A 12,268-nucleotide genomic window follows, 5' to 3' on the forward strand; every position below is an offset into this window, starting at 1 on the left:
CAGGAAGAACATCTGTCATAGTGTCATATAGTCATAGAGTCATACAGCATGGAAACAGGCCATTCAGCCCACCACCTCCATGTCGACCAGTCCATTACAGGAAAGATATCAGTGAACTGGATGGGTCCTTACAATACTCAACTGCACTCATTTCATGGGCCCACCATTACTGATACCTCTTTTGTTCCAGATTAATTAATTTACTTGAATTACTTGGAACTCTACCTCATACCTTTGAGTAGGTAGTCCAGGACTTCTGGACCCCAGTCCAGTAACTCAGCCACTGTGCTACTGTACCTGACTGGTGCTTGGTAAATGCCACATAGAACTAAGCTGAGGGGAATTTTCTTCAGAGGCTTGTGAACCTTTAGAGATTTCTGCCTCAGAGTCTATTCTAGACCGAAATCAATAGATGTTTAACCATCAAGGGAATCGATGGAAATGGGGACAGAACTGTGAAAGGAGAGTTAATGTAGAAGATGGACAATAAATGGTACTCAAGATGTGCAGTGTCCCGTTCCTGCTTCTAATGCATTTTGTTTAACTCTGTTTCAGGAGGAATGTCAGAATTATATCCGAGTGCTGCTCATCAATGGAAAGAAAATCTTTGCTTGTGGAACCAATGCCTTTTCTCCAACCTGCACCAATCGACAGGTAAATACTTGTTATCCTGTTCTCTCAGTCCATAAGGTTCTAACCTTGGAGGTTACACCTTCTCCCAGTGACCATGTGGGGTTTCACCAACTTTCTGACTGAAACTCCGCATGTGTAGACCTCTTCTCATTGGATCATCGACACTGCTAAGAAGCCATACAGCCCATTGAGTCTTTGCCTGTACTTTTACTGAGCAGGTGAGCTGTCACTCATGGAGGCCATTCTTGACTCTCAGTCAGAATGTTGGTGGCTTCTGGTCCTATGCTTGAGAATTGAGTCGATGAATGGTCTCGACCCGAAGCGTCGACTGTTCATTTCCCTCCATAGATGCTGCCTGACCTGCCGAGTTCCTCCAGGGCATTGTGTGTTGACACCAGTGTACCACGGAGAAAGTCCTACACTGCTGGAGATGCCACCTTTCCAACGGGAATGAAACAGAGGCTCTGTTGGTGAAAGAACCCATAGCTCTACTTTGAGGAAGACCAAGGAAGTTATCTTTGGAACCCTGGACAATGTTTATCCCTTAACCAGCATCGACAGCAAAACTAATTATCTGGTCATTATTACATTGCTGTTTGTGGGAGCTTGCTATGCCCAAATCAGTTGCTATATTTCAATTCAACCATCCAGAGGAGGTTCACAGGTATGATCCTGGGAATTAAAGGCTTAAGATATGAGGAGTGTTTGATGTCTCTGGGCCTGTACTTGCTGGGATTCAGAAGGTTGGGGGGGGGAAGTGGAATCTCATTGATACTGAAAGGCTTGGGCTTGGATAGAGAGGATGCTTCCGTCAGTAGGAGAGTCTAGGGTCTGAGAGCATAGCCTCAGAATAAAGGGAAGTCCCTTTAGAACTGAGAGAAGGAGGAATTTCTTCAGCCAGAGGGTGGTGAATCTGTGGAATTTGTTGCCACAGAGGGCTGTGGAGGCCAAGTCATTGGGTGTATTTAAGGAAGAGATTAATAGGTTATTTATTGGTAAGGGGGTTAAGGGTTATGGGGAGAAGGCGGGAGAATGGGGTTAATAAGAAAAATCATCCATGATTGAATGGCGGAGCGGACTCAATGGGCTGAATGGGCTCCTTCTGCTCCGACATCTTATGGTCTTGTGGTCTAATTTTGCTAACAGTGATCAGACTTAAAAAGTTCTACACAAGGGCAATCTACAGTAGTCAATTAACCTACCAACCCTCATGTCTGTGGGATGTTAATCTTCTGATTTTTAAATATTTGGCTTTAATGTTACGTTGGGGGTTGGCCAGACTAAAGGATGAGTTTGATCACACTTCATGGTTCAAACTACCAGCAAACACCGGGTGATGTTGATTGCTGCTGGTGGACATCATCTGTCCATGGCACATTAACTTTTGACCCTTTCTTCCTTATTTTGCTTCTAAAAAAGGGTATATACTTGCATTTATATAGCTTCTCGATCAATCTCAGGACAGTTGGAAATAATTCAAAATGCTAAACAGAATATTTATGCAACATTATCTTCTCCTTCCTTCCCAGTCCATAGTGGGGCTGCTAGTATAACCGCTGCCTCACAGCTCCAGTGACCTGAGTTTAATCCTGACCTCAGGTGCTGTCTGTGTGGAGTTTGCACGTTCTCCCTGTGATCGCGTGGGTTTCCCATTGGGAGCTCCAGTTTTCTCCTGCACCTCAGATCTGTGCGAGGTAGTAGATTAATTAGCCACTGTAAATTGTGCCTAGTGTGTTGGTGAGTGGTAGAATCTAGGGGGAGTTGAAGAGAATGAGGGGAGGATAAAATGGGATGAGTGTAGGATTGGTGTAGTTGGTGGTTGGACACATTGAGCTGCAGAGCCTGTCCCTCTGCTGTATGACTATAACTCTACGATTCTGAGCCCCATTGACATCAATGCAGTGTGGACCCTGCGTCAAGCCACACCATACATAGGATTGGAGAGGCGAGTCTCCAGTGTAATGCAGGCAAGTTCCAGCCAGACTCTGAACTGCTGTTGGACTTGTGGAGTCCAGCAACAGAGTGTAGTGACAAATGCACTGCCATCCGTCACTTAGTAAAACTTAAGAGTTCGACAGCTCAAGTGCAAGACTCACTGACATTTTGACAGCAGAAAGCTGGGGCAGTTCCCCACGGGATTTGCCTCTGTTACAAGATATTACACATACTCCACCTGTGCAAATTCAAGATAAGGTATTGAACCGAAGTCCTGTCCCACTACCCCAGGTGGACGTGAACACCTGAGAGCTGGGTGTTCTTTCTGGCATCCTGTCGAATATTTATCTCTCAACTGACCTTAGTAAAGCACATTACAAGGCCAATAACACAAAACCTTTAACATGTTAACACATCTCAAGTCATTTCACAGGAACATTATCAAACTGAATTAGATACTGAGCCACATAAAGAGAAACTGGAGCTTGCTGAGCAGAAATTTACTGCCACATTAACACAGTGAATACACTTCAAATGCACTCTGTTGGGTGTGAAATGCTCCGGGAAGTCCTTAGGCAGTGGAAGGTGATATGTAATGACAATTCTTCCGGTTGAAGAGCTGTGTTCTTGTCTTTGAGACTGACCACCCTATCCTTAGTTCCCCAGATCAATCAATTCATAACATGGTCATTACACATTTGCCATTGCTTGCTGTTGGGATGGCAGTGTGTGCCAACATCAGATTGGGAAAGAGAGCAGGAATATTCTCAGACGTAGTCTGCCTACATTGGTAGTGGTGGCAGAGGCGGGATGGAGGAGAGGAGAGAGAGAGGCAGAGAGATAGATAGATAGCTAGATAGATATGGATAGATAGACAGATAGTTATAGAAAGATAGATAGGTGGATAGATAGATAGACATAGACAAAGATAGATGGATAGGTAGATAGATAGATATAGATAGATAGACAGATAGCAGATAGATGAATAGATAGATGGATAGATAGACAGATAGACAGAAAGAGAGATAGATAGACAGATAGATAGATGGATAGATAGACAGATAGACAGAAAGAGATAGATAGATAGATGGACAGACAGAAAGAGAGATAGACAGATAGATGGATAGATAGACAGATAGATATATAGATAGATATATAGACAGATAGATATAGATAGATGGATAGATAGATTAAGAGATAGAGATAGATCGATAGATAGATAAACAGACAAATAAATAAAAATCTGGCTACAACTTTCATTGATGTGGCTCCTTCAATGAAGGGAAACATCCCTAAGTTGCTTTACAGACTGTCATGAAACAAAAATTTACACCAAGGCATGCTAAAAAACATTAGAACAAAATTTGGTCAGAAAGCTAAGTGCTAAGGATTGTCTTAATGAGGGGTGGAAAGGTGAACATGCAGAGAGATTTGAAGAGGGAATTCCAGAGTTCAGGAACTTGGCAGCTGCAGGCATGGGTACCAGCGGAAGAGTAAAGGAAGAAGCAAGGAAAAGGAAACTGGGGATTCATGAGGAGCCAGGAGTGACCATGTTCTGTAAGGTGAAGAGCTGGAAGAGGTTACAAAGATAGCCGGGAGTGAGAGTGTGGAAGGTGCAGGTTGGAAAAGATTACAGAGGTAAACCAGGAGTGAGAATGTGTAAGGAACAGAGAGGGAAGAGGTTACAGAGATGGCCAGGAGTGAAGGTGTGAAGGAAATTGTAAACACGGATGTGGATTTTGAAGTGGTGCGATGCTGGACTGGGAATCAGTGGCGCCTCTGCTGATCTGTCACAGGAAATTCAGGAGGTGATTACCGAAAGGAAAATATTCTTGCTTTGATCTGAATGGGAGCATTGAAAGGGTGGGTTAACACTCTGAAGACAGACACTGGGTCAGATTGAGCCCGGTGTAAGCAGATCTGACTATAATTTCCTGTAGCCAATTTTCACTCCAGAAACACATCCGTATGTTGAAGTACTTTCTGGGAGGGGCGATGGAATGGAACCATTGAGATAAAGGAGCAGGAACAAAGCTGGGAAAGGAAATTGAAGAAAGGATCTTTGGATTGCCAAGTCAACTCACTGTGAATGAAACACAGCAGCCTATCTGTGCACAGCAAGCTCCCTTCACCTGCATTCATACAATGCACGGATGAACCCTCTACCATTGATGCTGGTGGAAGGTTAGATATTGGCTTAGACATTATGGAGAACTATGGTGTCCCTCTTTGGAGATGATACCGCTGAGGCACTGATGGATGAAGGAACGGTTGAAGTGTTGCAGAGAGTGGGAGCAGCGAGATCAGCCCGGCAAGGCAGAGGAACTGAGCCTTGGACCAACCTGCCACTGGCTTATGAACCTGATGGAGGAGCTGGAGTGGGAAGAGGAGGGTGAACACAACAGCAATTAAAGCATTTTCATGCCACAACGTAAGGTGTGATGTCAAAATAAAGATGTTTATGGTTGAATGTGCAAGGGAGGCAATGAGAAAAGGAAGACGGGAAATGTAAAATAAGAGACGTCATTGTGTGTGTGTGTTTTTCTGTTTTCTGCAGCTGGGAAACCTGAGCAGGATCTTCGACAAGATTAATGGCGTAGCAAGATGTCCCTATGATCCCAAACACAATTCCACCGCTGTGATTACCTCACGAGGGGAGCTGTATGCGGCCACTGTGATAGACTTTTCAGGTCGAGACCCGGCGATCTATCGTAGTTTGGGAAACAGACCTCCTCTTCGAACTGCGCAGTACAACTCAAAATGGCTCAACGGTAACCAACAAACTCTCATCTGTCTCAATCTGTGTGTGTGTGTGTGTGTGTGTGTGTGTGTGTGTGTGTGTGTGTGTGTGTGTGTGTGTGTGTGTGTGTGTGAGTGAGAGGGGCTGATGATGACGATCTAAACTTATATATATTATGGAAAATAAAGAAATGACAGAGGAACCAAACAATTACTTTGCACCTGCGTTCATTAAAGGAAGACACACAAAACCTGCTGGCTGTGTTAAGGCATCAAGAATCTAGTGAGAATAAGAAGCTGAAGGCATTAACTATTAGCACAAGAGATGTTGAACTTGAAACCTGATAAATTCCAAAGACCTGTGATCTTCATCCCTGAGTTTTGAAGGCAGTGGCTTTAGAGATGGTGGATGGTCTGGCTGCCATTTGCCAATGCTCTGTAGATTCTGGAATTATACCATGGATTGGATGGTAGCAAATGTAATCCCACTGTAAAAAAGGAGGGAGAAAGGAAATAAGGAGCTATTGACCTGTTAGCCTAATGTTAGTGGTAGGGAGATCACTGGAATCTATAATGAAAGATGTAATAACAGAATACCTAGAAAAAATAATAGGATTAAGCAAAGTCAGCATGGATTTATGAGAGAAAATTCCTAGAACGTAGAACAGTACAACACAGGAACAGGCCCTTCGGCCCATGATGTTGTGCTGAACTAATTAAACTAGTAATTAAAAGCTTAACTAAACTAGTCCCTTCTGCCTACACAAGTCCATATCCCTCCATTCCCTGCACATCCATGTGCCTATCTAAGTGCTTCTTAAGCGCCTCTGTTGTACCTACCTCCACCATCACCCCTGGCAGCACATTCCAGGCACCCACCGCTCTCTGTGTAAACAACTTGTCCCGCACATCTCCTTTGAATTTACCCCCTCTCACCTTAAATGCATGCCCTCTAGTACTTGACAGTTCGACCCTGGAAAAAAGATACCAGCTGTCTATCTATGCCCCTCATAATCTCATAAACTGTTTGACTATTTTAAATTTATTTCTCTATTTCTCTAACTTCCGGTAACTTTATTTCTATCTCTAACTTTTCTTACTTTACTTCTCTAACTTCCGGTAACACCACCCCTTCTTTTTCTCCCCCCCCCACCCCCCCACCTTTGTCTTCCCTTATTCCCATGGCTCCCTTCCCCCGCCTTGATGACCTGCCCATCTCCTCTCCACCCCTCCCCCATCCTTTATTCCACGGTCCACTGCCCTCTCCTACCGGATTCCTCCTTCTTCAGCTCCTTGCCTCTTCTGCCTATCACCTCTCAGCTTATTACATCTTCTCCCCCTCCCCCACCCACCTACCTTCCCCCTCTCACCTGGACTCAGCTCTCACCTGAACTCACCTGTCCCTTGCCTGCATGTACTCCTCCCCTTCACCCCCACCTTCTTATCCTGGCTTCTGCTCTCTTCCTTTCCGGTCCTGATGAAGGGTCTCGGCCCGAAACGTCGACTATTTATTTCCCTCCATGGATGCTGCCTGACCTGCTGAGTTCCTCCAGCACTTTTAGTGTATTGCTACAGATTCCAGCATCTGCAGAATTTCTTGTGTCTCCATTGACTAATTTACTGTTCTTTGAGGGTGTGTCTAGTAGAATAGATGGAGGACAACCAGTGAAAGTGGCGAGTTTAGATTTTCAGAAGGCTCTCGATAAAGTCTCACATAGGACGTTGGTCAACAAGGTGAGAGAAATGGAGTTGGGGGTAGTATACTGGTATGGTAGAGAACTGGTTATTTGACTGAAAGCAAAGCAAACAGATCCTTCACATATTGTTGGGCTCAGACTGGTGGAGCATCACAGAGATCGGTGCTTGGGCCCCAGCTATTCGCCCTTGACATCAACGATTTGGCTGAGGGAACCAAATATAACCAAGGTTGCTGGTGATACTAAATTAGGTGGAATTGTTGAGTATGTCACGAGCCTACAGGGAGATAGGGGCAGGTTGAATGAGGAATAAGATACGGAAAAATGTGAGATCATCCACTTTGGAGAATGTAACAGAAAAGCAGAGTATTTCTTAAATTCTGACAACTTATTTAGTGTTGATTTTGGGTGGAGATAGGGGATCTAGCATTCCACCCTCCCCTTCCCCCATCGAGCACCATCTGCATTTTTTTTGTCTGCCTTCACCCATCGGCACTCCCCCTTCTCTTTATACCGGCTATCGTCCCTCTCCGGTCTTCGACCCGAAGCGCCGACAATTCCTTTCCCTCCACAGATGCTGCTCGATGCACTGAGTTCCTCCAGCAGGTTGTGTGTTGCTCCAGATTCCAGCATCTGCAGCCTCTTGTGTCTCTATTTGGACTGAAGAGGGTTTGATTACAGGAATCAGGAAATCTTATTGCAATTGTGTAAGGCCTTAGCGAGAGCTGAGAGTACTCTTACCTAAGAAAGGTACTTGCCATAGAGGGAGTGAAGCAAAGATTCACCAGACTGGTTCCAAGGATGGCAGAGAGACTCAGTAGATTAGGACTATTCTCTGGAGATCAGAAGAAATTTCATGGAAACTTAGAAAATTCATAGAGAACTTGACAGATGTAGGAAAGATATTTCCCCTGGCTGAGGAGGGCAGGGATGGTAGTGTAGCGGTTAGCGTAACGCTGTTACAATGCCAGTGACCCGGATTCAATTCCGGCCGCTGTCTGTAAGGAGTTTCGTATGTTCTCCCCATGTCTGCGTGGGTTTCCTCCGGGTGCTCTGGTTTCCTCCCACATTCCAAAGACCTACGGGTTAGGAAGTTGTGGGCATGCTATGTTGGCGCCGGAGGCGTGGCAACACTTGCGGGCTGCCCCCCAGAACACTCTATGCAAAAGATGCATTTCACTGTGTGTTTTGATGTACATGTGACTAATAAAGATATCTAAACCTAAATCTAAAACCGGGAGCAGAGTTTAGGAATAAGGGGAAAGGCATTTAAGAGAGAGATGAGGAAATTCCTGAAATCAGAAGGTTGTGGAGTCTCGATCGTTGTATTCATTGAAACAGAGGTCGATAGATTTCTGGGCATTAAGGGAACTGAAGGAACTGGACAGCAGAGACTTTTTCCCAGGACGAAAACCTGGCTAACATGAGGGGACATAATTTTAAAGTGATTGGAGGAAGGTGTAAGGGGTAAATGTGGTGGATGCATGGAATGCACTGCCAGCAGAGGTTGTGGGGGCAGATACATTAGGGACATTTAAGAGATTCTCAGATAGACACATGAATGATAGAAAAATAGAGGGCTATGTGGGAGGGAAGAGTTAGATAGATATTAAGAGCAGGATAAAATGTCAGCACAACATTGAGGGCCGAAGGGCCTGCACTGTGATGTAATGTTCCATGTTCCATAAGGAAAATGCAGAAAATAGCACTGAGACCTGAGGTGTTAACTCCACAGATGCTGCCTGACCCACTGAGTACACCTAGCATTTGATATGTCATTTCTGCCTTCCTAATTACTTGCTGTCACTGCACGCTGATCTTCTGTGCAGCACACAAGACGCAAGAGGAACTTAGCAGGTCAGGCAGCATCTACAGGGGGACATGGATAGTCGACGTTTTGGGTCGAGACCCTTCATTTCCCTCCATAGATGCTGCCTGACCTGCTGAGTTCCTCCAGCATTTTGTGTGTTGCTCTGGATTTCCAGCATCTGCAGATGCTCTGGTGTGTCCATTTTTGTGTAGCGTGTATGTTCTCCCTCATCCCTCATCCCAGAGCATCTTTACTGCATCCTGACCTCAAAGTGGATAACTTCACATTTCCCCACAACATACTCCACCTACCATACTTTTGCCCACTCACTTAACCTGTCTATATCCCTTAGCAGGGACTCTGTGTCCCCCTCACATCTTGCATTCCCATCTATCTTTGTATTCTGAATTGGCGCCATATGCAATTGACTCCCCACTCACCCTCCCCACCCTCTCTGTCTCACACTTCCCCAGACCTCTTCTGGCCTGTAGCCACAGCCTTGTTTACAGGTCCAGCTTCAATCCTAACTTCTGGTGCAATGTGGAGTTTGCATGTTCTCCCTATGACTGCATGGGCTTATCCGGGTGCTCCAGTTTCCTCCCACTTGTGGGTTTGTAGGTTAACTGGCCACCGTAAATTGCCCTTAGTGTATAGGTGAGTGGTAGAATCTGCAGGAGTTGATGGAAATAAAGGGAGAACAAAAAATGGGATTAATGTAAATGGGTTCTTGATGGTCAGTGCAGAATCGATAGGCCGAATGGTCTATTTCCATGCTGTTTCCATGACATAGAACATAAAACATTACGGCACAATACAGGCCCTTCAGCCCACAATGTTGTGCCGACATTTTATCCTGCTCTAAGATCTATCTAACCCTTCCCTCCAACATAGCCCTCCATTTCTCTATCATTCGTGTGCCTATCTAAGCGTCTCTTAAATGTCCCTAATGTATCTGCCTCCACAACCTCTGCTGGCAGTGTGTTCCAAGCACCCACCACTCTCTGTGTAAAAAACTTCCTCTGACATCCCCTTATACCTTCCTCCAATCACCTTAAAATTATGCCCCGTGTTAGCCATTTTCGCCCTGTGAAAAAGTCTCTGACTGCCCACTCGATCTATGCCTCTTATCATCTTGTACACCTCTATCAACTCACCTCTTATCCTCCTCCTCTCCAAAGAGAAAAGCCCTAGCTCACTCAACCTATGACCTAATGACCGTTTCCAGTTCTGGTCACCCCATTACAGGAAGGATGCGGAGGCTTTGTAGACTGTTCAGAAGAGGTTTACCAGGAATGTGCCTGGATTAGAGGGTACGAGCTATTACGAGAGGTTGGACAAACTTAAGTTGTTTTCTCTGGAGTGGCAGAGGCTGAGGGGAGACCTGATGGAAGTTTATAAAATTATGAGAGGCATAGATAGGGTAGACAGAATCTTTTCCCAGGGCAGAAATATCGATTACTAGAGGGCATAGCCTTAAGGTGAGAAGGGGAAAGTTTAAAGGGGATGCGCAGGGTATGTTTTTTACACCAAGAGTGGTGCGTGCCTGGAATGGGCTGCCAGGGATGGTGGGGAATCAGATACACCAGTGGCGTTCAAGAGGCTTTTAGATAGGTACATGAATATGCAGGGAATGGAGGGATATAAGATATCTTTAGTAGTCACATGTACATCGAAACACACAGTGAAATGCATCTTTTTGCGTAGAGTGTTCTGGGGGCAGCCTGCAAGTGTCGCCACGCTTCCGGCGCCAACATAGCACGCCCACAACTTCCTAACCTGTATGTCTTTGGAATGTGGGAGGAAACCGGATCACCCGGAGGAAACCCACGCAGACACGGGGAGAATGTACAAACTCCTTACAGACAGCGGCCAGAATTGAACCCGGGTCTCTGGCGCTGTAATAGCGTTATGCTAACCGCTACACTACCGTGCTTGCCCCTTGTGCAGGCAGAAGGGATCGGTTTAATCTGGCATCATGCCGTGCTGTACTGTTTTATGTTCTATGAGTGTATGACTGACAGGAAGACTTGGGAGGGGATGATGGGGTGATTTTCACTGAGTTGAAGCCTCAGTGTTTTGAGTTTCCTCCAGTTGTAAAAGGCAGGGAAACCGTCACCATGCCAATGTATCCTGATTAGGACAATGGCTCTGCTCTTCACTTGCCTCACAGACTTTTGGTGTCTTTCCCTCTCCGCCCCAGAACCAAACTTCATCTCAGCCTACGACATCGGCCTGTTCATCTATTTCTTCTTCCGCGAGAACGCCGTGGAGCACGACTGCGGCAAGACTGTCTACTCTCGGGTCGGGCGGGTGTGCAAGAACGACATAGGCGGCCGCTTTCTGCTGGAGGACACGTGGACAACCTTCATGAAGGCCCGGCTGAATTGCTCCCGTTCGGGAGAGGTCCCCTTTTACTACAACGAGCTGCAGAGCACATTTTACCTTCCTGAGCAAGACCTCATCTATGGCATCTTCACCACCAATGTGTAAGTTGGCGCTGACTTCACCTTGTACGTCAGTTCTCCCACTTCAAGGGGATCCTGGGAGCCATGACCAAAGCTTATACACAGGCTGGGTTGAGTTGATGTGTTGGGACCAGCTGCCGAACCATTTGAAAGAAAAAGAAAAAGACTTTCATTGATATAATGATGTCTGCATAAAACATAGGAGCAGGAGTAGGCCACTCGGCCCCTCAAGTCTGGCCCACCAGTCTGATGGCTGATCTGCCCCAGGCTCACCTCCTCCTCTGTGCCAGTTCCCCATAGCCTCGCCTTTAAATCTCTGATCTTTCAAAAATAGAACATAGAACATAGAAAAGTACAGCACAGGAACAGGCCCTTTGGCCCACGATGTTGTGCTGAGCTAGTTAAATAAGTAATTAAATGCCTAACTAAACTAATCTGCCTACAAAATATCCATATCCCCCCATTCTTTGCATATTCATGTGCTTATCGAAGAGCCTTTTAAATGCCTCTAACATATTTGCCTCCACTACGACCCCTGGCAACACATTCCAGGCACCCACCACTCTCTGTGTGAAAAAAATTGCCCTGCACATCTCCTTTGAACTTTCCCCCTCTCACCTTAAATGCATGCTCTCTAGTATTAGACATTTCCACCCTGGGAAAAAGATACCGGCTGTCTACTCTATCTATGCCTCTCATAATCTTATAAGCTTCTATCAGGTCTCCCCTCGGCCTCTGCAGCTCCAGAGAAAACACCCCAAGTTTGTCCACCCTCTCCTTATAGCACATGCCCTCTAATCCAGGCAGCGTCTTAGTAAACCTCTTCTGCTCCCTCTCCAGAGCCTCCACATCCTCCCTGTAATGGGGCAAAATGGGACGTTTACGATCTCCGGATACCCAAGTCCTTTATAATTCTCAACAAAATATTTCTTGAAGTGCACGCAGTCCTTAATTGTCTGGTCATTTGAATTTCACAGATCCACAGGTCC

General features: G+C 45.7%; 1 protein-coding gene across 4 annotated transcripts in view; it reads left to right on the top strand.

Moving 5' to 3' along the window:
• Positions 1–12,268, top strand: part of sema5ba (sema domain, seven thrombospondin repeats (type 1 and type 1-like), transmembrane domain (TM) and short cytoplasmic domain, (semaphorin) 5Ba) — a 350,416-nt gene that overhangs the window by 216,059 nt on the left and 122,089 nt on the right. For all 4 annotated transcript variants that reach the window (XM_052028256.1, XM_052028245.1, XM_052028265.1 and 1 more), the window contains 3 exons: positions 556–654; positions 5,126–5,339; positions 11,015–11,300. In XM_052028256.1, the coding sequence (XP_051884216.1) occupies positions 556–654; positions 5,126–5,339; positions 11,015–11,300 (599 nt within the window). The remainder of the gene's footprint in view (positions 1–555; positions 655–5,125; positions 5,340–11,014; positions 11,301–12,268) is intronic.

The sequence above is a fragment of the Pristis pectinata genome, chromosome 1 (genome assembly GCF_009764475.1).
Source record: "Pristis pectinata isolate sPriPec2 chromosome 1, sPriPec2.1.pri, whole genome shotgun sequence".
NCBI lineage: Eukaryota > Metazoa > Chordata > Chondrichthyes > Rhinopristiformes > Pristidae > Pristis > Pristis pectinata.